General features: G+C 37.4%; 3 protein-coding genes across 9 annotated transcripts in view; 2 read left to right on the top strand and 1 right to left on the bottom strand.

Moving 5' to 3' along the window:
• The first annotated feature begins 660 nt into the window (after window positions 1–660).
• CUNH1orf146 (chromosome unknown C1orf146 homolog) lies at window positions 661–8,432 on the top strand. The gene is made up of 6 exons (XM_041483124.1): window positions 661–715; window positions 975–1,082; window positions 3,323–3,416; window positions 4,526–4,694; window positions 7,757–7,835; window positions 8,300–8,432. Exons 2-6 carry the CDS (start codon window positions 1,014–1,016, stop codon window positions 8,417–8,419), a joined length of 531 nt encoding a protein of 176 aa, XP_041339058.1. The 5' UTR covers window positions 661–715; window positions 975–1,013; the 3' UTR covers window positions 8,420–8,432.
• GLMN (glomulin, FKBP associated protein) lies at window positions 8,429–26,610 on the bottom strand. Of its 4 annotated transcripts, none has more exons than XM_041483121.1 (20): window positions 26,160–26,610; window positions 25,851–25,987; window positions 24,536–24,635; window positions 23,936–24,061; window positions 22,433–22,552; window positions 21,294–21,402; window positions 19,868–20,114; window positions 19,292–19,391; window positions 18,128–18,315; window positions 17,594–17,647; window positions 16,757–16,787; window positions 16,296–16,385; window positions 15,706–15,747; window positions 15,504–15,577; window positions 15,108–15,192; window positions 14,225–14,334; window positions 13,046–13,109; window positions 11,171–11,294; window positions 9,705–9,787; window positions 8,429–9,574 (listed from the first exon to the last, which is right to left on the bottom strand). In XM_041483121.1, exons 3-20 carry the CDS (start codon window positions 24,599–24,601, stop codon window positions 9,467–9,469), a joined length of 1,821 nt encoding a protein of 606 aa, XP_041339055.1. In that variant the 5' UTR covers window positions 24,602–24,635; window positions 25,851–25,987; window positions 26,160–26,610; the 3' UTR covers window positions 8,429–9,466. The 4 variants fall into 4 exon arrangements, with proteins under 4 accessions (XP_041339055.1, XP_041339054.1, XP_041339056.1 ...); XM_041483120.1 differs by having other exon boundaries at window positions 25,879–25,987; XM_041483119.1 differs by having other exon boundaries at window positions 8,430–9,574; window positions 25,897–25,987; window positions 26,160–26,609.
• Window positions 26,259–27,149, top strand: part of RPAP2 (RNA polymerase II associated protein 2) — a 56,525-nt gene continuing 55,634 nt past the window's right edge. For all 4 annotated transcript variants that reach the window (XR_005956431.1, XM_041483116.1, XM_041483118.1 and 1 more), the window contains exon 1: window positions 26,259–26,316. Coding sequence is in view for 3 of the 4 variants with exons in the window: in XM_041483116.1 (XP_041339050.1) it covers window positions 26,268–26,316 (49 nt within the window). In the remaining variant the exon portion in view is untranslated. The remainder of the gene's footprint in view (window positions 26,317–27,149) is intronic.

Genomic DNA, 27,149 nt, shown 5'->3' with positions numbered 1-27,149 from the left:
AGGGTCCAGGTCCATTCTGCTCAGAACGGGCCCTATTTTTATTTCAAAAACCAGCTACTGTCAAGTGCACATGACAAGCAGAAATAGTTTCCAGTATAAATATTTGCCAACTGTAATTAAGCCACATAATTTACATAAGTAAATATATAACAACTGGAGTCAAAATACTGATAGGAAGCATTTTCTGTTAAGATGTGGGTTTTTTCCTCATTGTCCCACACTTACCCATCATTGTACTTTGATGCTTCTCAAGTGATATTCTGAGTTCGGGGATGTCCAACTTCATGCACAGTAAGAGACTATGAGGGAAAAAAGGTACCCATCAGGAGACTAAATCCAGTATTTGTATTACTTTGTAATTACATTTTTAAAAACACATAAATGAAGTTAGTTTCTTGTTGTTATTTTTAAATGCCCTAAAAAGTGAATAAAAAAAAAAAGCTCTTCTTGACCAAGTGGAAATGTTATTTCCTCTTACATGATTAAAAAAGAAGCTTCAGCACACTATTTCTTTTTCACTGAAAGTGGTGCTGTCTCTTGCTTTCGCATTTTTGTCCTGTGAAACTTCTATGTTTATATAACTTCTATAGAAAATAACTTGGCCTGTTCTTACCCACAACCAGCTGCAGAACCCGCCGCCCACACGAACATTCCGTCGAGCCGCGGGTTCCGGCGCCGCGCGGCCGCTCCTGAGGGCTGAGCCGCAGGCCTGGGGGTGAGGCCGGGCCCCGCTCCCGCTTTGCGGCCTCCGGGCTCCAGCGCTGCCCCAGGACGGGTTCGGGGCGGGAAAGGGCTGAGGCCGGCATGGGGAGCAGCTGGCACAAAGGCTGAGGGGAACCTCCCGGCCTCCTCTCGCTCCTGCCTGTGCTCCGCTGGTTTTTAATGAGCTCTTTAATGTGTCCCTGTGCTTCAAACAGCTCACCTCGTTAAGTGGCGGGAAATATTTGTCGTCTCTCTTTTCCCAAACTTTTCAGAAGTGACACCTCAATGCGGAGCTATTAAACCGCTGAAAGATGGCAGAAAGCTGCGGGCAGGAGCAGACAAGGTGGATAACGACGGTCATTATGAGCACAGCTCTGCAGGTAGGATAGCCCTTGTCAAGGCCAGCATCTGGCTCTCTGGGGAGGCTGAAAGAATTTCCTCTATTCGATATATGGAAATATTTTATTCAATGTCAACAAATACAGTTTTTTTCAGGATAAACCTGATATTAGTCTGAAGCTGGTTCTATCAGAAAACTAGTTATTTTTGTGTGCAACTGTATTTTCTCCTAGCTACTTCCATATCTATTTAGTATTCTTGTCACCTGCTCTTCTGAGTTACACTGCTTTAGGATATTCTCCTGACTCATCGTTTTTGCACTGCACTGATGCCTCTTTCAGTTTGCTTTATAAATAATTCCATCAGAAATGTTGCTGAATTTTTTCTGAATTTCTCCCTAAATACTTTAATTTTTCCTATGCAGTATCAACATTGGGGTAGACAATTACTCTGTAAGTACATAATTAAGTTTAAAATACTGAGTCTTACAGATATTACTACATATATTTTATCTGTTAACATCAGAAGCCTCGACTCTGTTCCCAAGTAAAGTGAAAGGGTATGTCAAGGAGCTGGTAATTAGCTTCTGCAGCTGAGGCCAATTTCATGCCAGCTGGCGAGAATTTAGAGGCAAGAGAGTTTTGATTCACAAGCTAGGATGTCTTATGCTGGCTTGGCTGACAAGGTTATCACCCCATCTCCGCTGTGTAAATGAGTGAACTGTGTTGAAGTAATTCCTGAATCACCTCACTTTAAAGCCTATACGTACTTACCTGCTCATTTTGGAGTTCACAGCCTGTAAACTGTGCATGTTTGTGCCATAACACAGTGGGAGGAAATGGATGGCAGTGATTTCATCAGCTATACCAGCATAACTCACTCTTATCCCCAGCTCTACTCAAAACTACTGCTCTTAGTAAGGTGTCCTCATAAACAAAGCAATGAAGGTAATGAATACAAATCCAAGATGGCTTTTTGTCACAGCATATATCATAGTTGAGACAGCCACAATACACAGAGTATCACCATACAATTACAGAAAGCTTTAAGCATTCACCCAAAGAGAGTAACACCATACCACATCAGAAGGCTTCAGGTACCTGCCCATACATGGCACTTCAGAAGGCTGCAAGCTCTGCCCTTCTTGCTCTTTGTCCCAACCTTTTATCCCCTCATGCTGATGCAGTGCACCTGTGTGCCCTCTGTTCCTTCGGTGGTTGCTCAGTGCCCCTGGGCACTCCATGGCTCATTGCTGTCAGTGCTGCTCACCTGCTGCTCACAGCTGTACCCACTGGGGATGAGGCTGGGCCCAGCCCCACTCCCAATTACCACATATTGTGTGCCTACAGCTTTTCTGCATCAGTTTTGGTTATGAGCTATCATTTTCATATAGATGTTATTTATATTTGTACAATAATTCAGTAGTAGCTTTGAAGCTGAGATTTTTTTTGCAAAATGTAGCTAAACCTTACAAGCACTTTCCACTGAGTGTACCCTTTCCAGACCAATTGAAAGCGTGACATTTCTGGTTAATGTCTCCTTCAAGGTTCACTTGCAATCCAGATTTTCTGTTGTACTCTTCCACTAAATCGTGGCACTTCCCTATGTAAGCAGGCTGGCTGTGTTTTGAATGGGTAGGTTAAAGAACATGTTATTAGCTAAAAAGTCTCAGTGATTTAACCTTTAATATATGTGCATTCGTGCAGCTTCTGTGGAACATACTGCAGAAATGCTTTTTGCAGGCTGAAAAATACATCCAAACACATTCCATTCTGTAGATGATTATGCTGCATAGTGCAAAGTTCTACTTTTCCTGTGTGGATTGCTTTCTGTCAAAAAGCTTTAAAGAAAATCATGTCCCATACAAAATTTCTGAACGATTTTCCAGCTGAGATGCTGACATCTGTGAAAATAATGCAGCCTAATTAACCAGGGTGATAGAAACACGCTACTGTATGATCCTCACTACTGCAAATCCTCTTTTAGCACACCTTACCAAAACAGACTGGAAAATGTTTGACCTTCTTTATTCACTATGCAAGAGTTTCCTAAGACAAACTGAACATACACATACATAATTGTTATTCAGTTTGTAACTTCCAATCAAATACTTCAAAACTGATCATGTTTAACATTTTAGTACGTTTTTTAAGTGGAATAAGAAATACTTTTTGAACAACAGTGCTAAAGGTCTAGCTATAGTGGTCCTGCTGATGCTTTAAGAATATTTCTAACTTGTTGGCTGAAAACTTTTCAAAATAACCTTTTAAAATTTATTTAGGATCATGAAATTTCTACAGTTCTGCAGAGACAACAACACCGAGTTCGATATTCAGAATCAGTGGAAACTGGATCTGTGATTTTTCCTCTTTCTGGTACACTACTTTAAAGTTCATGCTTTTAAATGATAAAATCCAAAGTACAGAGTCAGGGCAGCCATTTAGTTGTGGGCTACACTAAATTGAATGAAATCTACCTTGTTGGGATGTTGTGCAGTAGTGGAAGGAGTTGTGCTATGATTGTATGTAAATCAGAGTGTGAAACAGATAATGTTGGGAATTAAACACTCTCACTGTATTTTTTTTTTTTTTTGGACATGTTATAGAACAGCTACATGAGATTTGGTGATCATCAGCTGAACTGTTCAGTAAATTTGTGTTATAACTGAGCAAACATGCTAAATGCCACAAACATGTAAGCTGCCATCAAGATCTTTAGTATACATGGCTGTAAATGTAAGAGTGAACCAACACCTTGGGCTTTCAAATTCCAAGTTGAATTTGCACAGCTAGTAGTGGCAGAGGAGGCGAGAAAATGATTATTTGAGTGGATTTGATTAGGAAGTCACTGAAATTGTAAACATGAAACAGCTGCTTTTCCTTTTTAGAGCAGAAGATATTCTAGACATGTAGATGAGATACTTCAATTTTCCTGAACTCTAAGGACTAGCACAAGTTGACATAGACTTTTGTATGCTCAGGTGTTAATCCTCCTAAACCTCAGCCTTAACTTTCCCTTTCAGAACAACTTAAGTTGACAGCTATACAAGTTAATTTTTCATGGCAGACAGTTTAGCTAACTTTTTAAGATTTTACAACTGTTTCTTTCATTTAGAAACAGGACTTCCTGAGCTTTTCAGTCAGGCTTTGCATTTGCCCCAAATTCATTCCATTATAGCAGTTGCTTGTTCCTGAAGCATGTGCTCTCAAAGGCATTCAGATGTGTCTACTTTGAGTAGATGGAATAGCTGGTGGTTTTTTGATGTTAAGGTAGAAAAATAACCTGAGACATTTTTAATTTTATCTTAAAACTGCTAGGCATCACTGGCCAAATCTCCCTGTCAGAGATGTGGAAATTCATTCGTGTTCTATTCCATTGTGTTTCAAACTAATGGTTGCTTCAAGAATTACGCTTTCCAGTTTGTGGTGAGAACTTCATCCCATTACTGCCATGACCTGTACACTTACAGCAATTTCCTCAATAGGCATTGCATTTATACTGTCAGACACTCAAGACTTGCTCAGGACAGGGGAAGAAGAGTTTTCCAAAAGAATTCAGAAGTTCATAAACATCCATCGGAACAGCTTTTTGGTTTTGTCAGCTGCTCTTCATGGACCAGAAGAATGGAGTATCATATTCAGCATTCAGAGAAGGTACGATTTCAACATCAAACTGAACTTTATATTGCTAAGAAGAAATGAAATAGCAGTCTTGGATTTGGAAATATTATTTTAGGAATAAATAGGACAAGAGACAATGGACAGAAACTGATGCACAGGAAATTTCACCTGAACATGAGGAAGAACTTCTTCACTGTGAGGGTGACTGAGCACTGCAGCAGATTGCCCAGAGGGTGTGGAGTCTCCCTCACTGGAGATATTCCAGAACCATCTGGATGCAATCCTGTGCCGTGTGCTCTGGGATAACCCTGCTTGAGCAGGGAGATTGGAGTTGACACACTATGGTTCTTTCCAACCTTACCCTTTGTGAATTATTTCAGGAATACACAAATTTTATTTTACTGATGCACTGTAAAAAATTTAAAGCATTTGTTTATTAATAGCAAATAAAAAATACCAAGCGAATCAATCTGACATATCACAGGTAACAAAAGAGGATGTTACTCAAAACATATCAAATAAGATTCCTTTCAGTCACTTTAGGGCTATGTAGTATAACTTTTTTTTTCTAATTGGAAAATTAGACAATTTTCTTAGCTCTATAACCTTATTTTCATGGTAATTTTCAAAATAGAGCAGGCAAGTTTATGTCATGAGAAAAGGCTGTATTGTAAAGTGCAGATTTTTAACCAGCTTTTCAAATGTTTACTTGGAACAGTGTCTGTTACACTGTGCTAGAACAATTAAATAATCAATGTTATTTTACACCAAAAGTATAAAACTATATTAAAACTGGTTTGTTTAAAACTTTTATCTCTAACTTCTAATGTAGGAGTCTGAAAACCTGCATATTTTAGTACATACCAGCTGACAACAGTGATCAGACTGTGCTCCATGCTTGTAGTCAGAACTATTTTCTTGTAGGTACAGTGGCCCTAACTGCAGTTGATTGTCACTCTTGGCCTCAAAGAAGTGACTATTCTAATGAAGTCTTTGATCTTTACCTCCTTAAGTAACTAGCACCAATTCCATTAAATCCTGGGCATACTGCCAAATGCTGATGAATAAAGAGTGTATGAGATGAAATGTAAGAAATCTATTACCCGTTTGTGAAAATGTTATAAATTTTCATGAGAGGTTTTAAAAGTTCAGCCACCATTCAGCAAGACCACGTTATTCAGGTGATGGCAATGCTAAATCTCAGTCTACTTTGTGGTTATGAACAGTGGGTTTTGTGCACATGCTGATGACTAAAATGTGATATTTTGGAACTGTATTCCATTTGGCAAGTCAGTAATTTTATTAAAATTTTTTTTTCGTTGCAAGCAATATCAAATTGATGTTGACAAAGGACAATTACATACATATATTTAAATGCATGTGCTTTTTTTATTACCTGGTAGCTTGAAGTTCTGCTACTGTTTGTAAATCACTGACTGAGCTTCTCCTGGAGGGACTGAAAGTTGTGCCATGTTCTTTGAAACTACAAGCCACCTGTTGGATTTGTTAAAAAACAAAGCCCCTTAGTATTGTCAGGTTGTCTTCTATTACTGCTTCTTTTTGCTTATCTATGGTTTTGCTGCAGTTGGGGAAGGATTATTTTTTATTATTAACAAGAAAATTACAGGATTCTTGTTAACAACATGAACACTTTTGGGGAAGCTTTGCATAGCATGGGGGAAGTGGGAGAAAAGTAGTGTTTATCATCACAGATTAAATGAGCATTCCACAAAAACCCTTAGTACATCTGTATGGTGATTTTTAAATACCTTGGAGGAAAGGCCAGATGTGTTCAAATTACCAGTATTCTGTCTACAGAACACTAAATTTAGACCTGCTGTTATTGGAAGCAAAACTATTTATAGAAACAGATTTTCATGGATCTAGGTAAGTACATGTCATTGTTTCTTTGCTGCACTTTGTTCATTCATGCTTTGTTTAGCCCATTCTAGTATGAGTAAAATTGCATCAATTGATTTCCCTAATCACAAAATGCAAATCCAACCCTTGTTTCTACATCACATTTTAGCAAAACTCACCAGGGACCCGAGTGCCTATGCTTAGAGAAGGACTGGCACTGTAACATTTATTCTTGCTAATTAGAAGCAAGGGCAGACAAGTTCAGATGAGATACCTTACCAGCAGGAGGTCTTAATGTGAATGACTCCAAGTCATCAGACAGATTGCAGGGAAGAACAGGTGGCAGGCACAAGGGGAGGTCACAGGGGACTATGCAGCTGAGCAGCTGGGCACTTCATCTGCATTATTTAAATTCATTTTGGTTATTTCAAATTCCTCATTCTTTGTTGTGAAGTCCCTCTCCTGTTTAAGCTCTACAACAGAAAACAGCAGCAAAGGTAACATCATTGTTACACCACACTTAAGGTGCAATTCTTAGAGAGAGGCTCCGTGCTTGCCTAAGCTTTGATGTCTCTCCTCCATAATTCTCCCTGAATAACAACTCATGCTACTATTTTAAATCTTCAGATCCCCTCCTCAAGAATGAATGCATATTAATAACACTATTTATAGAGAGAAATAATTTTAGATTAAAGTATTGAGTGAACAAGTCTTTATATGAAAGTAGTGGAATTATCCCATTATCTTAATCGTGTCTGGAATACAGCTTTTATTTATAGTACATCACAAAGATTTAGTTCAAATTCTGAAGTATTTTTAGCAGTGTTTTTAGATACTTGGCTGTGTTCTTCCACAGCCATAAAAACAGCAAAACAACCCAAATATATTTTACTGCCACTGACAAGAGCCTTCAGCAATATCTCACAGAAGAGGGTTTAGCTCTCTCTGAATGTACACATGCTTAAGAAGTGCTGATTGATTGCTGAAGAGACCTTGATAAAGAAATGAGCCCTTCCAAATCCCACCTAAATAAGTGGTACAGAAATGGGACAGATGGCTTTACAAACAGCATGAATGCTGCACTTGCCTTTCAGAATAAAAGCAGCCTTCCCTGTAAGTAAAACTGCACACTGAAAGATGTTTACTTCATGTGGGAATGCTGTTTGAGTTTGAGTTTTATGGTATAACAAATTAAATAATATTCTAAAAGTAACCTTACTTATTTTGTTGTGCAGATTCCTGGGCAGCAATTTACGTGTAATACCAGTTCATAATCCTGCTGAAACTGTTAAATTAATGCTAACTATGGCTAAGGTAAGTCCAGTTGCATACACTTAAAAATATTAGTGTATTACTTGGAAAAGCCAAGAACTATAAAATATTTGGTTTTCCTTAATGGAACTTTTTAGGTTATACTGACCACAATCCATTAATACACTAAGGTAGGACTGGTGCTCTGATGCATTAGCTGAGTCTTTAAACTACTGTTAAAGCTAACTTAATAGATCTTAGTAGTATCTAAGAAAAGAAATTAGACATCTAAGACCTTGTCTGGCTCCTATTTACCATTAAGTTAGGATGTCTTCACTTACTGTTAACTCCCGTTGAGATACTATCACCTCTGTGTACAGCATTCCTGAACACCAACTTGAGAACACACAATTCAAATTTCATTGTTAAATAATTTTGCATTTCTACTGTTGGAAAAATAAAATGTTGAATATTCTATCACCTAAAAGCCACTGTGTTCTACTCATGTTATTTTTCTTTTCTCTAAGGTAACTTCCAAGCCACAAGCAGATGATACTCGTTGCAAAATAGAAATGACAAAAGCCCAGATAATAGAAAAAAGTCCAGTTTGGAAGATGCTTCAGGAGTACCAATCGCACCATAATTAACTTAGTATTTGGTTTTTTATTAATAAATAGAATGGCTACATTTTAAACAAAATATAGAATGTTCTTAAAAATATAGTTATATTTCAAAAGACTACATACAACATATGCATTTGGCATGAAAATTCGTATTAAATAGCTATACAATGAAAAATAGCATACTTGATACCAAATGTGCTTTTGAGGGAGGGAAAAAAAAGTGGTTTAGCTGCACAATAGGAAAGTCATCCTTATTTTTAACTTGGTTCTGACCTTAAAGGCTCATCTATTTATTAATAATTCCCAAAAAAATTTACTATATCTTAAGGAAAGCTGAACAGTTAAAGATAAGGATAATTAAAACAATTCAGAAATAGAGGTATCTCTAAAAGCAGCAGATGTATGTATGCAACCTTACACTATTTTTCAAACATAAGTGTTTTCTGCTATGTTAGTAAGTTCTAGCATTTTTTTGGCTCAGAGTTGTTTTTCTTTAAACCTGGTTTCCTTTGCCACAGTGTTTTTACTATCTATAGATAGTGTATTCTATAGTGTTAGCTATCTGTACCTTACAGTCCTGTCTGCAAATAGAGAAGCTTGTTTGTCAACATTAAAATGTGCTAATAAAAATACCTTTTGCTTAAACAGGGCTTTTTAATTAATGGTTCTTCAATCACTTGCTAAAAATCTTTGTAATTCACAATACCAGTCAGCAACTGTTATCCAACAAATTCTGAAAATTAAAAAAAAATAAACGCCTAACCATACCTCCTTGCCACAGAGAAGAACACACCTGGTTTTTTGTTTTTTTTTTTTTTAGTTTCTAAACTTAAGAAAAAGCATCAAATTCTGAAGAGGAATAAACAGACCATATCTGCAAATCACATGCAACAAGAGCAAAAGAAAATAAAAAAGAACAGCAACAAGACTTATGAAGAGCAGCATTTGCAGTTCTTCTGGAGGCCACTCTAAATTGCTCTTCCTTACAGGGCCATAGCCTCCCTTGCACCTGAAGTTTCATAGTCCAAATGATCTTGTCAGGAGTATCTTGATTCAGACACTTCAGCTGCCTTAACTATTCTCATCCATTACAGCTTTTGTTTTCACTTCAATGAGTTCTTCTACCCGAGCTAGAACACTTTCTATTAAGTCAAATGTGAAGAGAGCTGAGTGTAAAACCTGAAATGACAAGAAAGATGAGTGTTATTTTTGTTCTATTTTTTTTACCCATTTTACATTTACTTTTGTCTCTACATTGAAAAAAATGCACTCAGTACTTCAGAGTGATTGAAGAGAAGTGCAAACTCACTTGAAGCTGCATTCCAGTAGTCATGGCAGGCATCTTTTCCCCACTAACAGTTACAGAGCAAACTGTGTTAGAACTTTGTGCCTCTGTAAAAGAAAACATGAAGAAACCAACATGACCCTTAGAATTAAAAGAATATTTAAAAAATCAGGATTTCATGACAGTAATTGTTAAGAACAGAAATCTAGGGATTGACAAAACACGACAGACCTGAAGAGGAAGACAGTTGGAGTTAGATGATGTCTTTATACTTTGTATAACACAAATGCCTACATTACTGAACAGGCAAGATCTGCAACTGGAACTAATTTGATAGAGCTCACATGCTCTTCAAAAGGAAAAATAAATGTTATCTGGCCCAGTTTTAATACATTTTTAGTATTTCCACATCCAGAGAGATAGTAGGAGGTTCTTTAGCTTGACTTAATGAATCCAGACATTAAATACTTATTTTGTTAAGAAAAGGCTGCAGGCTTCTCTGTTATAGACAGATTACTTGCAGCAGGCTAAGCTACAAGGACAGGTCTGAAAAATAAGGGGAAAACCTCTTCCATTCAGACCACATATTTGAAATTCAGTGTAATGCTTACAAAGATTAAACACAAGGGAAGAAAGCTAAACCATTTACTGTTACAATTTAGATGTCCTCTCCCAGTCTCAAATTTCTTTATACTTTGTCGAAGGCTAGAGAATTGTAGAGGGACTTAAGAAAAAGCCTCCTGATTAATTTTGAAGGATTCCCTTTAGAGAGATATCCACAAGTTGTCTTGAGAAAAAAAGTCCCCTTCTTTGCCTCATAAGTACATAGTTTGCAAAGGAAGAGGATAAGACTAGGGGCAAAAAGCTGTATTGACATTTTTAGTAGCAGACACAAATTCCTTGGGCTATCTTAATTATACTGGAGACCATAAGGAACAGAGGATCTGACATACAGAGAGACTGCCTAAAGCAGCTACAGCTCTTGTGCCCCATGCAATGTGTCTGCTTAACCCAGAGCAGAATCTGATTCTGTGTGTCAGATTAAAAAAAAAAATTTAATGTATTTTTAAAAAGTGAATGTAATGCTTCAGGCTTTAGAGAGCACTGTGACTTATTTTTTCTCTTGTTAACCCTCCCACACCTGGTATGAAACCTAAGGGTTACGTATTCAGAGAAACTTAAGTTTCTCCTTTGTAACGTGAAAATCAAAAGTATAAATGCAGAACAAGTTCTGAAGGTCTTCATGTGACAGTTCTATCAGGTTTCCATAAGATTTACTAATGTGATGACAGATAAGTTCAGATAAGTTCTGACCAATTATGAAAATTTTTAATGCAGCAACTACTGAATTATTATTTGAAATTTGGACTAGTGGCAACAGTTAAATAAAACTTGATCTATGCAGCATTCACCAGTTCCTCATTTCCAAAGGATTACCAAAGTTTCTAGATATGAACAAAGCTAAGAACAAAAAACAAACAAAAACCAACCTTTTCTGTTTTCTTTCTTGTTTTTAATTTCTGCTTCATAATGTGCTCTTGACATATTGAGTCCTACACGCAGTGGCTTTAAGAAATTCTGCTCTATCTTGCCAAGTGTGGTCCACACACCAGTCTAGCCAAACAGAACAGAGAAGGTTACAAAACAGTTTCAGTGAAGCATTGCAATACTAAGCAACCTGGAGGGCAGGTTCTAGGCCCTTTCTCAGGCTAGAATCTCTACAGCAAGTAAATGGCAGTTGTAGGCGCCTCTCAGATAATTCAGCAGCAGAACAGAACAAATATTTAAATTAACATTCCTGAATTAACACTGTACTGTGATGCCACGGAAAGTTGTGATAAATATCATGCTTCCCAATTGTCTATATTGCATTTTAAAAGCACTGTAGGAATGTTACTGGATATGCTACTCTCCTATCCTTCAACACAGTAGCCAAAGTGACAACAAAATTCTCCCCAGTCTGACATGGGCAGAAAGAAGGAGTTTACAATAATGGCATTCAGGAAGCAGGAGGTGCAAGGAAAAGATGCTCAGAACCAAGGCTGTTCAGGGTTACAGAGAGGAAAATAAGCTTGGGTTTGCTACAAACTGCTGCAGAAGGAAACAAATCCAAAGACACAAAGGCTGCTTTGTATATAGGAGCCATTTATACAACTCCTGTCTTCAGGCAGTATCCTCAAAGGGCAGAATAAGGACAATAAAAAGAAAAATTTTCAATTTTAAATACAGTGAATCCACTAACGACAGTGGAAAATTCACCACATTTTAATACTAAATGACACAGTTAACAGTCCAAATAAGGACAGTAACTACTTCCACCAAAATGTGGCTTAAAAAAGGAACTTTCTAGAAAAATACTTATTTTTAAACTTGATTAATGAAAATGCTTGCTACACAGCAATCAAAATATCTGAACTGACGTGGAAGGAGGCATTTTCTTTCTGCCTCACTTGCACTGTATGAAGAGAGACAGGGAAGAAGTCAAGAAGAACTGACAGAGCCTAAATTTAAGGGAAAATCTTCAGAAGATGTGATGCTATTTTTTCCTCAAGCTGTATGAACATTCTTTTTGCCAGGTACTAGACAGCACTGTTAGAGCAGCTGAGAGCTACTACGTGTAGTTTTTTATTAATAATAAAAGAGGAATTCTTACTTCTCTTACAAAGCTATGTATTTACATGTAACTGAGGAGACCATTATGAGTACTTAAAATAGTAACCACCCCTTAAATATGACAAACAGATACAGTCTTACCAATATTAACTAGTTACATAAATAGTAAATTAGAAATGCAGCCACTGAAAGCTTTTCATTTTCATTACAGTTTTAGCAATCAGTACTCGTTATTTCACTGTTATTCTAATTAGATTAGTAACATTATTGGGCACTTACAAAATTTATTCCCAGATCTCAAATTAGTCTAAAAGTAGATCAGATTTTTTTTTTCTATTTTAGAAACTAGAAAATTATATTATTGTATTATTATTGCTCTAAAGATACCCAGTTGGTGGTTTGAGGGATACCAGCAAATAAATAAGCAAAAATAACAATTTCTTCATATGGGAATATTGGTTGGGTATGTGATTTGGTGGTGACATTCTCTGTTGTTATGGAGATAGATCACAGTTCAACAGGCAGAATAAAAGGATTAGTTTGTTTATAGGAACAGTATATATGCAAACAATTTCATCAAAACAAAGGACCAGATCACGTATTTCCTAATGTCTTAATAAAAGCATAATTTCTGGGGAACCAACCATTACAAAGAAAAATGCAAAACCCACGTTTTTTGAATCAAGGATAGCAGTGCTCATGTGAATCCACCTCTCAGCTAATCAGTCATTTTCAAATCAAATAGTACCTACTTGATTGTCACTTTCACAATCCTTAATGACTAAGTATCTCAGCAGATTCAGTGATGCCATAATCCTGTGAATTAAAAACATACAGATACCTATTAGCAGGATTATAATTTTAATTGTCCATTAGCCAGATGTGCTGGTATGGAGTATCCATCTGTAGAAAAAGCAACCACCCATCTTTTGAGCAGTACAGCTCCACCTAGAGCACTGTGTGCAGCGATGTCCATACAACAGTTCACACTTTGCAAGTAAAACTGAAGCTGTCATCAGATTGCAGAGGGAAAGAGTCCTCTCAGGAGACAGAACCTTATCACAGAATTTATAATATGTATAATACAGAATGTACAATATGTATCACTGCTGATCCAAAGTTGATTTGAAACTAGTGTGACAATTTTCTTTACTACTATACTGAAATTTTACTTTTGAGTGTGCTTTTAATTTTTTTTTTTTTTTGCTTTTGTTTTACCATATTTTGAGCAGAGATTATAAGTTGGTTTTTTTCCAGATAACAAATACAGTTAACCATCATACTTCTGGGCTTTTTAAGCAGGTGTGTGTCCATCTGGACATTATCTCCCCACTGATTTACAAGCCTAAGCATCATCATATTACTTATCATATAGGAAGACCTACCCTATATACACAAGATTTTTCAGACACATTTCAGTTATTTTTTATTATTTTTTATGCAATTATTTACTGTTCAGGGGGATCTGTAATCCTACTCATGAGATACTGGATTCCCAGTAGCAATCTCTGAAACTGCCTCAAAGATACCTTGCACCATAGGTTGCATCTAATTATTATTCCCCTCTATCATATTAGACCACACCACATTGCTTTTATTCCTTCAGCTGCTTCTGCAGAGAGCTGACAAACCATACATTCCTGAGGAAATACTGCTTTACCCATTAGTTATGTCATTTCACATCCCTGGGGAATGAAGGAGGACATCCTTTTTTATTGTTAAAAATTAATGCAATGGCATTGTGACATTCTCCTATGCAGAGGTGGTTAAAATAAGTGACCATTTCCATTTCTAGTTCCAAAACCTTAAAATACATTGATGTTGCCACCTCATTAATTACATGACAGCATACATCATTGTAGTAAGGTAGTTTAAAGTCTTTTTTAATAATGAAGAAAGAAGAAAAGCTTTTAACTGTGATTACAACTCACCTGTCTGAGTTTTGCAGAAGATCAGTCTCAGCACCTTCTGGAAGTGAAAGTACTAAATCTAGAAGGGAGATCAGGTGATATCCCGTAAACCAAATGTTGTCATACTCCTTCTGAAAAAAAAAACATACAAAAACTTCAGCTGAGTGCAAAATTTAGGTCTTAAATACTGTAACAATAACTTGCATAAAACAGAAAAGTTAAAAAAAATCAAACCCTGTAAGAAATGTTTTCTAATATTGACCCGTGAGTGAAGTTCACAAATCAGCCTCTTCACAATTTTAAAATTTTTTGTCTTTTTGACAGCCAGGAAAGAAATGGAAAAAATGTAGTAAGAGAATTCTGAAGCTGCATAGTAAAAAGTTAATCACTTCGTTTTAATTAATTTTCCAAACTTTCTGGTACAATTATTATGAGATTAAAATGGCTTTGATCTAACCCAGCCCTTCCTGATGGATTTATCATGTGCAAAGCACTCATAATAAAATGCTGTCATCATAAAAGCAAAGAAAAAATTAATAATTATATCTGAACTTTAATATTTGAATTATATTTTTAAAATAATGAACTGTGGGGATAAAACAATATACTGAGAAATTTCACTTTAAGACATAAATGTATTTTCAAGCACAGAAAAGGTAATAACTTCTTAGAAAAATACAATAAGATACTGAAATTAAAAATACAACTGTAAAATTATAACCTAAATAACCACAGACATTAAAAGACAAAATAATGTTTTTAATAAAATTTTCTAATCTTATGTTCTTTTCAAAGTGGATTTTTTTTAATGTACCACTGGAAGTTTAAGTTGTAGACATGTTCTGAATATCATACTGATAGAATTTTGAGAAGGCAGCTTGGGTTTTAGTGGTATCAGCCTCACCGTTAACGCTAAGTGAATCTGATCCTTTATATTTTTAATAATGTATCCTTCCACACCAGCATGGTTGCTTGTCTTCAGTAAACACCTTCAAACAAACAAAACAAAAATATTATCTCCTTAAAGCTGCCCATAGAGTTAGCTCAAAACTTAGATAACATTCACTAAGAGGGAGTTTTACCACAGAAGAACAGTATGACTATGTAACCTTTAAACACTGGCTTACATAAGACAGCTAATTTTATATGAGGCAATTGAAATTCATTATTTATCAAAACATTAATTTTACTGTGTTAATGTGGCTTATCAGATGGAAATTCTGTCAGAAATCAATGTATCGATGCAATTAAGCTGCACTAGGGCTGATATTACACAATCTACAGGAACTTGGAGGCTTACCTGAATAATGTGTATTTTCCCTCTGTATCAAACTTGTCTATGAACAACTGCAAAATATTTAAACTCTTCTTTCTCTAAAAAAAACACAGATGTTTATCAGATGAATTCTAAAAAAATTAATTCAGCATTCAGAATCCTGAATGCTGAATTCAGAATCAGAATACGGAACCAGAAAACGGATTCTGTAGGCCACTTAACATACCATATGCTCCATGGGACAAAGGGTCATAATTTTCACCAAATCCTGCAGTCAGAGAAAGGAAATACAATTTACAATTACATACAGATTATTACATTACATCACACTGACTAAAATCTACTCAAGACTTTAAAAAAACAAACCAAACAAAAAAACCCACAACACACTTGGGAATGTCCAGGGAATAGAAGATTCTCATCAGAGAAATTCATGCTTGCTTCAGCAGTCAAAATCCCAGGGCTGATCTGCAAGAACACTATTCTTGTGCTGCTGGTTCCAGGTAAGAATGCAGCCAAGCTGCAGGTTGGCAAGGAGGGGACAAAAATGAGCAAGCACCACCTTTCAACTAAGATCTGTGCCCACCTGCTTCAGTGACCTGCACACACACTGGGTGTATTTTAATTGTCACTGAAGCTTCATGCTGCAGCAGGTAGAAAAGACAATAAATTCTGTATAGCAAGACACTGAAGGTTTCAATTAAACAGCACAGGTTATAAAGGTCCAGTAAGATCCCTCTTCTCAAACACCTAGAGGACAGCTAAGTATTTTTTCTAATTAAACTTGGAAGACTCCTGTACACTGTTTCTTATTACCTGAGGTACATTAATAAAGTCTCTGAATTCTAAATAGTGATGGAGAAGGCTGTTATCTTCCATTCTCAATAAACAGCTCTCAAACAGATCCTGCAGGCGTGGAAAAGAAAATGAAGATGTCAACACCATGCACATATACAGGAATTAATCTATCAGATTAACATTTCATGGCTACAACAGCCTTCACTCATTAATACTCATTCAGATATTTCAAGTTCCAAGCAGCTGCAATTATAAGTGATAGCTGTAATTTAAACATTTATGTAGGACTGTACAGTTCAATAAATACAGGTATTTGTAAGGCTGAAGAATACCTAATTAAGCCTCAAAATATTTCTGGAACTATTATCTGAACTATCAGTTATACCTCTCTTAGAAGGAGAAACAAAGTTTTACCATTCCAAAAACTGAAAAAATAAAACATTCTAACATCAAAAATTCAATTTAAAAAAACAACTTACAAGTCCTTTAGATAATACAGATTCTTCTGTTCTAGAAAAAAAAAATCAGATTTAAGCTGTCAATTAAAAAGACAGTTGATATTTTGAAGAAAGAGTAGAACAGAGATCAACAAGAACGTGTCCCCCAACAATTTTCATTCAATTTTTAAAGTATAGAATCTTTGTTACTCTTCCCAAAGATTTTTAGAATAAACTTGCTGATGAGAAATTGAACATTAGACTCATCTCTTCACAGTCAAAAATGACTTTTTTTCCCCTCAGTATTTATATGTGCTCAAAAGCAGTGTCATTTCCCACAGGTATTGAGACATTGATTACCAAAGAAAATGAAATTATAAGCAGTCAGAATAGGAACCTTGCCTTCCATAGCAGTGCTAGAAGCTATTTGGTAGCACTGCTGCTTATGGAGGGTGAAATAATCACAATATATAATAAAGTTTGGTTTCCTTTAGAAAGCCTGACCTTTAATCATTTTGCATATCATGTCAGAACACATTCAAATAAATATTTTCACAATAGTTGCCTTTAGTAATAATTGTTATAGAAAGGCAAGTAAGTATACACTCTAATTATTCTGCATGTGTTTAAACTACTAATTTTACATGTTCAGAATAAAGTTTCTAAAAATGGTATCACAATACAAGATGAAAACAATACATAAATGTTTAGACAACTTCTGCTTCTTCATAAGAGAAGCCATCTTATAGTGAAACTTGCCATTTTAATACTCAAGTTTATAAGCCTCCTCTGAACTTATCTATATTTCAAATCTGTTTTTATGAGTTACTGTAAAAGATCACACTCACTATCTAGACTTGCAAATTCCACAAACCCTACCTTTTCAGCAGCACTTCAATATGTGTCATATTGCACAGCAGAAGGTATGAAGGACTAGAAGAGAAGAATCTGGCTACATTAAACTGCATAAGCCATATACTTTTGCACATAATTAATATATTTTTCAGGGTTAGTATTCTTTTAAAAAAATAAAATCTGTTTCTAAAATTATTGATTTTTAAACAAACAAAAAAATTGTAAGTCAAATCACTGTTAAGAACTTTTATGGGGAAACTGTCTATAGATATGTAAATGAACAATTAATACACATTAATTTTCAGCATGTGACTAATCATAGTAGTTTCTTTTAAAACGACAGCTCATCTAAAATTAAACTACACTAGACTAATCTGTAGGAGTATGTTCTTTATATAACGTAAGTTACATAAAATATAAAGGCATAAATGTTGACACAAAATTAATACTACTGAAATACAGTTTTCATTCATAACTATTCACAAATAAAGTTCTCTTCCACTCAGAAAGAATCTTCAAAGTACAGACTTACAATGAGCAAGAAAGAATAGTTCTTACCTAAAAACCATTGGAAAGCATTCAACACCAAAATGCTGAACAAACATCAGGTATGACAGACATGCCAAAGAATCAGCAGAATTCTTTCGCTCTATGTCTGCAAACTCCTGATTCTCCCAGCGTGGACTTTTGCCTTTATGATGTACAAACACTAATGGTATCAATTCTCCTGTATTCCACAAAATGTCCTAAAAAATAAAAACAGATTTCCTATAGTTGCCTTTAAAGTAACTGTATGCCAATTAAGTTTTAAAGCTCTAACTGTATTTACATACATTCTCTTGTACATGCATATAAATTAATAAAAATGTTATGTTTGTAATATATATATGCAGTATTTATGATATAAGCACAAACATAAAAAATCCTGGAGGAGAAGTAACTAGTGTTAGAAAAATGTTACTAAGACAGCAAAGTCAAGCACACAAAAGTTAACAAAAGAGAGAATGAAGACCATCTGCAAACTCCTAGTTCAGCTCCCTTATCCCCAATGTTATGAGTGACAATAGATTCATGAAAACATTATAAGATCTCTGTGTTTTTCAGATCACAGAATACTCTGTATTTTGTATTTTTCTCACTAATCAATATGGAACACAACGTTTAGCTGCTAAAGGCAAGCCCTGATTTAAAGTTAGATATGCTTTGTATGGCCTTTCTTTCCCATGCTGCACAACACAAGGAACCCCTGATATTTGTACATCTGAAATGCTACAGGGGTTACCTCCTGACACCCTTCATGTGGCTGAGGACACAGTGTAACTCCTCTTTTACATATTACAGAGAAATGGGGAGACCAAGGTCAGCTCACTATTCTGGAGTTGTCCAAACCCAACATCCAGGATGGCACATTTTGGAAAATTAGAATTATGCAAGATGTCATACAGTCAAAGCACGACTTAATGACCTTAGCTTCAGCTCTCACTACCTAAAGCCATAAACAGAAGTTTATTGAGAAAGAGCAGAAAAGGTAATTCATAACTAGCATTAAAAACCTAGTTTCAGACTCTGCCCAACTGGAAAGGCAGGATATATCCTACACAGCCCATTAAGTCATCCCACCAACCAATACAGAAACCAAAATGAGCACTAGAACAAATTAGAGCAATTGTGAACGGGACCACTGGTTCTGCACACACTGTAATTCATTTCCACTGCACTCACTATAATTTCAGTTGCAAAACGCCGAAAAGGATGTTCTTCAATGCCCTCAAGCTGTTCAAGCTGAGCTGTCAATAATGGGTATTTCAGGCTTTGCATACAGCTGAAAAAGAAAGGGGTGGAATAAATCACCAGTACAGTCAAAAATACAGACTATGATAGTGCCATTGATGATCAAGAATAATGCCTATATTCATATCAGCTGCTGCTATTCAAGGTATTCCAAGGAGAATAAAAAAAAAAAAACAAAAAACCAACATCTCCTGTAGAAGCATTACTTAGGCTTCACCTCCAGACTATGATTATTCTCACTGTTGGAAATTTGAGGAACAGAGGAATACCAACTCAGCTTCACAATGCACCAACTAATAGTTCTTTATCATTTCCCTCTACTAAACAGAAAGCATAAATATATAAGATATATTTAGGGGTTCTTTGTCAAAATACCACATTAGTTAGATATATGTTGGCAGCATTATAAAACACTAAAAGATAATTTATTTGCTACCTATACAATAAATGCCTACTATGCAATTTGTTAAGTTACAGGAATATATAGCACAGACATAAAATGCTCACAATTTTATTAATTCCTCTTTCAGCTCCATGTCATTATATTCTGATGACTTTTCCATATTTTTAACAACTTCATTCACAAAAGGTTTAGCAAAGTCCACCACTGCATTACAGCATTGACAGAGACCAAGTTTATCTTCTTGTATTTGTTGTTTTGTATAAGGTACAGGTAAGGGAGTGAGCTGATTCATAATCATGGCCAATGACAACCCCACTGAGTAGGCCTTCTTGTTCTGAAGTTTCAAAAGCACTAGGGGAAAGAAAATAAGAAAGGGGAAAGAAGAGAGAACATTTTGAGACATTAAATTATTACTTACTTAGTAGAGGAAAACATGAAGAAAAACAATGTGACTAGGTAAGAAAACATTTTGCTTTCAGGGAAGGAGAGGGACTGACATCTGAAATCACATGAGCAAATCCAGCAAGACTAAACATCATCACCTAGTTTAATATACTGTAGTTAACATGGCCATGTATTTGTAAATAACAAATAGTAAATCTATCACACATTTCAATGCTCTTCCTTTCTCCACAGCACCAGGATGAAGACTAAAAAAAATGTTTTCTAGAGCTGGGCTAAGTGAAGTTATACATATTTGACCCAGAAAATGCATTTGTTACTTGACTCCTTTTGTCCTTGGCAAAACCAGAGACAATAGCCCAGTTTGTCTGCTGAGAACTGACTCTGGTTTTTGCTCTATGGCAAACATAACAGACACACTCCCAGACTGAGGAAGCAGCACCAGAGGCTCTCCACTTTAACTGGACTCAGTGCAGAATAATTGCAGATTGGCTATCCAAAAAATCACATATTTCTCTTGTTAAATTCCAACATAATATAATAACATATCCTGGAGATTGCTACAGTCTTACTTCAACTTGATACACAACACAATTTCATCTCATAACAAAACAGAAACTACTGCTGGTTACCTACTTAAGAGAGTGGCAAAACCCAACATTTTAAGTATTCATATGTAAGCCAGAATAACACTGCCCCCTCACCAATAAAGTATTTCAACAAGCTTCAATCAAAATTACAGTTTTATACTATAAAAAAAATAGAATTGCAAGTTTTAAAAGTCAAATAATGAAGAATTTCACAAATCCATGTGATGCCCTATTTCTGCAGCAATAGTAGGAGTGATTTACACCTCTAAATATAACTGTCATAGGACCACATTCTTGTAAATGATGAAAAATAGCTGAATATTGCTTTTTCAACTGATGCTATTTGTTCCATCTAAAATGTTTTTCTAACAGGCCAATATAAGTATGAAATATATGCCTTGTGTTATTTTGCAGAATATAATAGACTGTAAAGCTTGTCAGGACAGATTTATTCTGAAACCATTCCAGCAGAGGCTAAACTAAATTGATAAATGAGAAAATAATTCAACTCAGAAATACTTGATAAACTGAATCCCACCTGTCTGCAAAGGCTGAAGCAGTAACATCACAGTTTGACACACTTGCTCTCCAGAGGTCTGCTCAATCTGCTCAAGTAAACCCAAAAAAAGTTCCTTTGGATTGCAGAGCTGCAAGAGAGGAACAATGCATATTTTTAAATAACCATGGTCATAATCAAAAAAATAAATCACATGCAATACAGAAGTTCCTGAATGTCAAGAGAGAAGATCTGAACACCCAAGATAAGGTTTAAGAAAACAAATATGAAACAGTAAGTACATGCCTACAATTAACATCTACTGTAGAGCATACATGTGTGTACACTTTCATATGAGCTGAAAACATATAATAGTAAAAACTGACACTAAACCTGATTTTAACAGGCTGTAAAAACCTCACAGTGCCTTTGCAAAGCGATCCTTAGGGGCAGAGAGAGAAGTAGAATTTGAGTGTGAATTTAACTCAAGCTATAAAATTTGCAAGTTGTTTTTGGAGTGCATAAATTAAAGAGAATGAGATTTTACAGGTTAAAACATTTTTCCACTCCTATTCCATCAGAATCATCAGGTAACGATTCTCACGTTGAGGAAGGGTGAATGATTTAAGGAAAATACTTTTCCAAGTGAATGATAGAAAAGAGAACAATAAATACTATTCAGACAGAGATAAGTGGAAAATGGCAAGGTCTTGCAGAACGATTTTGAAACAACTAAAGAGAGAACATGAACGGAGAGACCTTGAATTAGATACTGGAAAACACATTTAGCAACGCACTGTAAGTTTTACTCAAGCTAGCTAATTCAGGTAAGATTGTGTCCTTTAGATCAACTTAGCTCATTTTCATGTGAAAGGCTCTGATGCTGAGCCTACCACTTCCAAACAAAGAGCCACTTTGAACAAAACACTGAACATACACCATGAATTTAGAATTCTCTGTAACCTTAAACTGAGGCAAGGGAATGTTAAACTCAGAGCAGCTTACTCAAGTAGTGATGTAGATTCATTATGCAAATATTGTCAGAATTAAATTGTACAAACATTTATTTTGTGTAACTGGCCTTTGGTGTACTAGCTTCATGGATTAATGATCTAGCACCCCTTTTTGTGCAGAACTTCCCTAACATTGCTGTATCATAATCATGTATTTCAAAACCATACCTGTGCCAACTGATCTAGTATCCTCAGGCAGTGTTCTCGCTTATCATCTTCTTGTTTATACATAAAAATACATCTAACAAGAGGAGAAATGAGATTCCAACCCATATTCTTGATGATAACCTAAAAACCAGATATTCAGAGAATAAACCAAAACTGGATGTCTTCTAAACCCAGAAAGACTGTATATATAAAGACCAAAAGCAACAACAGATCAATGTCCTGGCTGTAACCATTACTGTCACTGCCACTGAATATTTAGCAATGGTTACCATAATTTGACACACACTGTATCCCCTCCCCATACCTATACACACAGGTGCATATTTTGTAGAGTTTTCTTCTAATTATTGACATGTCAATATATACTTCTAAATGTCCATGACAATACATTTAAAATGGGACTGAGCAGAGGAGTTGTGCTGAAAGAACACTTGGACAAATTATTCATGAGGGGATTGAGACTTTCAGTTGTTACTCCAAACTCACAAAATTCAAAACCAGACTATGAACCCCACATAACATTGCTAAAATATTCTACCCTTTGCTTTATTTCTGAACTTCCTATTTATCTCTGTTCAATTTGATATATTGTCCCAGCATCCCTAATGCCCACAGACATTAGTACTTCAAATTAGCATCAGCCTAGTTGGCTCCTACAGCTGGCCAATATTATTATATCCATTTGTGGTAGGTTAACCCCCAACAGCAACTAAGCACCCCTCAGCTGCTTGCTTGCTCTTGTCCCTCAGTGGGATAGGGCTGAGAGTCAAAAGAGCAAAACAGAGGAGCCCCGAAGATGAGATAAGGCCAACGTAGTAACTGAAAGAGAAAAGACAGCAGAGCATGATGGGGAATGATGCAGATCAACTCCCATGAGGAAACCAATGCCCAGCCAGCCTCCAAACAACAGCTACTTTGGAACGGGTCCCCATCCACATGTCTTTACTGCTGAGCACGATGTTGTGTGGTATGGACTATCTCACTGCTTTGGGTCAGCTGTCCCAGCTGTGCCTCCTCCCAGATTCCCTGCTTACTGGGGGCAGAGTGAGAAACAGAGAAGGCCTTGATGCTGCACAAGCACTGATCAGCAGTAGTTGAAACACTGGTGTATTATCAGCACCTTTTTGGTCACAAATCTAAAACACAGCACTATGCAAGCTGCCATGAAGAAAGCCAACTCCATGCCAGCTGGACCCAGTACACCATCTGAAACCCCTGTCCTGTGGAAGCAGGACACTGTTGCTTTCTCCTCATTATGCTTCTTCTGCTTCCTTTTCTCTTTGCTTCACTCACAGTTATTAATGGTTTTGTTAAGATTACCATGACTTGGGTTTCAGTGAGCTACCTGAATACAGAATAATGTGCACTTAACACAGAGCAGCTTATTAGCTATTCATATGTACAGCCTTGCTCCACAGAGAAAGCAGCTTTCCCATCTTAATAAGCAGGTTTATATTTAATGATGTTAATAAACACTAATATGTAGTGCAAACTTAAACTCACCTTGTTTTTCTCATTTTGAATAACTTCTAATAATTGAGCTGCATATCCATCTTCCAAACATTTCTGACCTGCTACCTGAAACAGATTAAAATCTTCTCCTTTGAAATCAGCTTCTTCCAGAATTTGCTAGAAAGAAAATATGAATGTTTAACTCCATACTTATAAAAGTCAATTAAGAAGTAAGAAAATCCATGCTTTCATTTCAAAATTAAATTTAATATCATTGTAACTTTTATACATTTTCCACATACTAAAAAAGCTACCAAGTTACTGCAGAAGACAAGGCAGTATTTCAATAGCACTAAGTCTAGACTACAGCATTCTCTTTGGAAGATGTGTTTTCTACAACTACCAGCTTTTGTTCCTAGGTACACGAACACTTCCTTCTCCAAGAAGCAGAAATAATCAAGCATCTTGGGATAAGCACCACAGAAAAGTCAATGAAACATGGAGGCTGAACTTAGCTGCCCCATGAAAAGTTCTACTAACAACTGACACAACTGACTTGTCTTTTGAGGTCATTTTGGCTTTAATTCTAATATATGAAAAGAAACTTACACTACTGACACTTGTTACTTCTAAGGAAAGAAAACTACTTACGCATCTTTGTATTATGGCTTGAAGTTCATCAACTGCCATTATAGTTTGACTGTGTTCTTCTGGCATGAAAATTTATTATAAAACGAACTTAAAACAGAGGCTGAAAAATAATTTCATTATCCAAAAAATGTTAATGGAGGAATAAGAACAACCTAGACAAATATTAAGACTGCATAGTTATAAAATAAGGGAAAATTCATTTTTACAAAGTGTATGCTATATTATTCTACTCCTCATATATGCAGGAGACAGAATTACAGACAGGAAACAACCTGCATTCTATGTACAGGGAAACAATTTTTCAAGTACTTTCTGGGTCATCTTAAGAAGTGTGAAGGTTTCAGTGACTACTGTAGGCACATACATGGAAAACTGCAGCTAACACAGAGCAAGTCTGGCCTCACTGCACAGCAAGTGTGCACACCCATGACACACAACATTTTCTGTGACTATTCTGACCAGAGGAGCTTCTGCTCAGCCCTGACTGGAACACACTAACCTGATATCTGGGATGTGAAGGCACTGATCCAAACACCATGCCAGTTTATATCAACAGTCCAGTCAAGATTATATATGCAGTTTCATTGAATTTTTTCTAGTGTCTAGCTAGGTTGGACTAGTTCAGCGGCCTTTTACCTCTAGGTACTAAAATTTAAAACTTTCTTGCTAAAAACAACAAAGTTATACACTTGAGTAATGTCAAGCATGTACCAAGTTTTACGTGGCCAAATACAAATACAGTCAAGCCTGGTTATATATCATAGCAGCAGTCATAATATTTATGATTTAAGTAATGCCATGGGCCTAAACCTGGTTATAGGATCACTATGACTGTCAATTACCTCTACACCTGGTTAATTAGGTAACTATTCATCAAAACACAGGCATCTCCATGCAATGTCCTCAGCCTTTCTGCTTACGTTTGACCGAATGTGGTGGGTTGAAGCTGGCCAAACACCAGCACACCTACATGAGACAACACACAGATAAAGAACCTATCTAGGTGCTCACATAAGGGGACAACTCACAAAAGCTTAAAAGGCATCTTTATGTGACCTTCTTTATTCAAAGAATAAACAACTCACTTTCTATTCTTCACGGCCCACTCTGACATCTGTATGTCACTGAAACTTATCCTTTCTAGCCTGTCATTTTAACCAGATCATTACCACACACTTTCTTACCACACGTTGTACTATTTAAGCTCTTCATTTTACAGAATGTTACTAATCCCACCAAAATAATTTAACATACTTTCGAACGCCAGCCAGTACTGTTGCCTTTTCAGCCCTCGGTAACTTCCCAATGTACTCACAGCCTTGAAACGCGCCCCAAGCACCCACCGTGTGGCAGGGATTTACCGGCTGAGCCCGCAGATGGTCTCCGACCTTAATACTTAATCCGGTTTCCAGCTGAATCTTTTAGAAGGTTTCAGCGGCAAGTGGACAGCATCTGAATCATGTGGAACGTTCTATTAATACCCACCAAATTCCCTCCTAATAAACAGATACCCCAGCCCCTTCTCTGGGCGGTACAACACCCAGGGTGGGACGAAAAGGCTGCCAGCCTCAGCCTGTAACACACGGCTAGAATTAAAAGCCACAAGGGCGCCGCACCACCTCACCTCAGCTCCTGCCAGAGGAACCCCTCAGCTCCGTGCTGCCGCCTCTCCCGGCCCCGCCGCGGCAGCTGCTCCGCCCCGGGTGAGAGGTCGGCGGGCGGAGCCGCGGCGATGGCGATGATGGCGGCCGGGACGGGCAGGTTTTGCCGGCGGCGCGCAGGTGGGCGCCAGGATCGCGCGCCAGCCCCGGCTCCCCCGCCTGGCGCTTTGGGCTCTCCCTGCGCCCCCAGACCGGCACAGCGGCGGACTCGCCCAACCCGCCAAGCCGAGGGGAGCGGCGGGCCGGCCGTGATCGGCTCTGTGGACCTCTGCCGGGCCGGGTGCGGGGCCGTGATGAGGCGGACGAGGCGAGGCCGGGACCCTTGGTCCCCTCAGGCTGTGAGGGGCCGGCCCGCCCCGAGCGGCGGGGACGGGCTGTGACGGCGGTCGTGCAGCTGAGCGGTCAGAGCGCTGAACCCAGCGTCCTGCCCAGGGTAACAGCCCGGTGTCTCCCCTGCCTGTTGCCCGTGTCGTGGGGGAGCAGCTGCCCGGGAGATCCGGCTCGGAGGCTGGGTCAGGGCGCCGTCCTGGGCGGCAGCGAGAGCGGCAACAGCGGCTCTGTGTCACGGTGCCCGCGTTGGGCCTGGCCCGGAGCACAGCCCTGCCTGCGGTGGGGCAGCTGTGGGGACGGCAGGGGAGTGCCGGGGAAAAACTGGGCTTTACCAGCTGGGTAAAGAGACACGGGGGGTGCGGCTGGCACAAAATTATTGACAGAATTTTTTCCCTTTTTTGTGTATACAGAACATGGTGAATGAGAGTATGAGATTAGTTGGGGCTGTCTGTTTTCACACTTCAAAAAGTGTATCTAACTGGTTGCTGCATACCAGCTTACTGAAATCACAGCCATCAAAAGCAATAATAATTACTAAAAAATTATCTTGGTTGTGCTTACAGTTTAGAGGTTTTAATATTTTTCAGATTCCAACATCTTCCACTGTTAGGAAAGTACACTAA

Source organism: Pyrgilauda ruficollis, unplaced genomic scaffold (assembly GCF_017590135.1).
Source record: "Pyrgilauda ruficollis isolate IOZ18807 unplaced genomic scaffold, ASM1759013v1 scaffold6, whole genome shotgun sequence".
Classification (NCBI taxonomy): Eukaryota; Metazoa; Chordata; class Aves; order Passeriformes; family Passeridae; genus Pyrgilauda; species Pyrgilauda ruficollis.
This window is presented reverse-complemented; position numbering and strand designations above follow the sequence as displayed.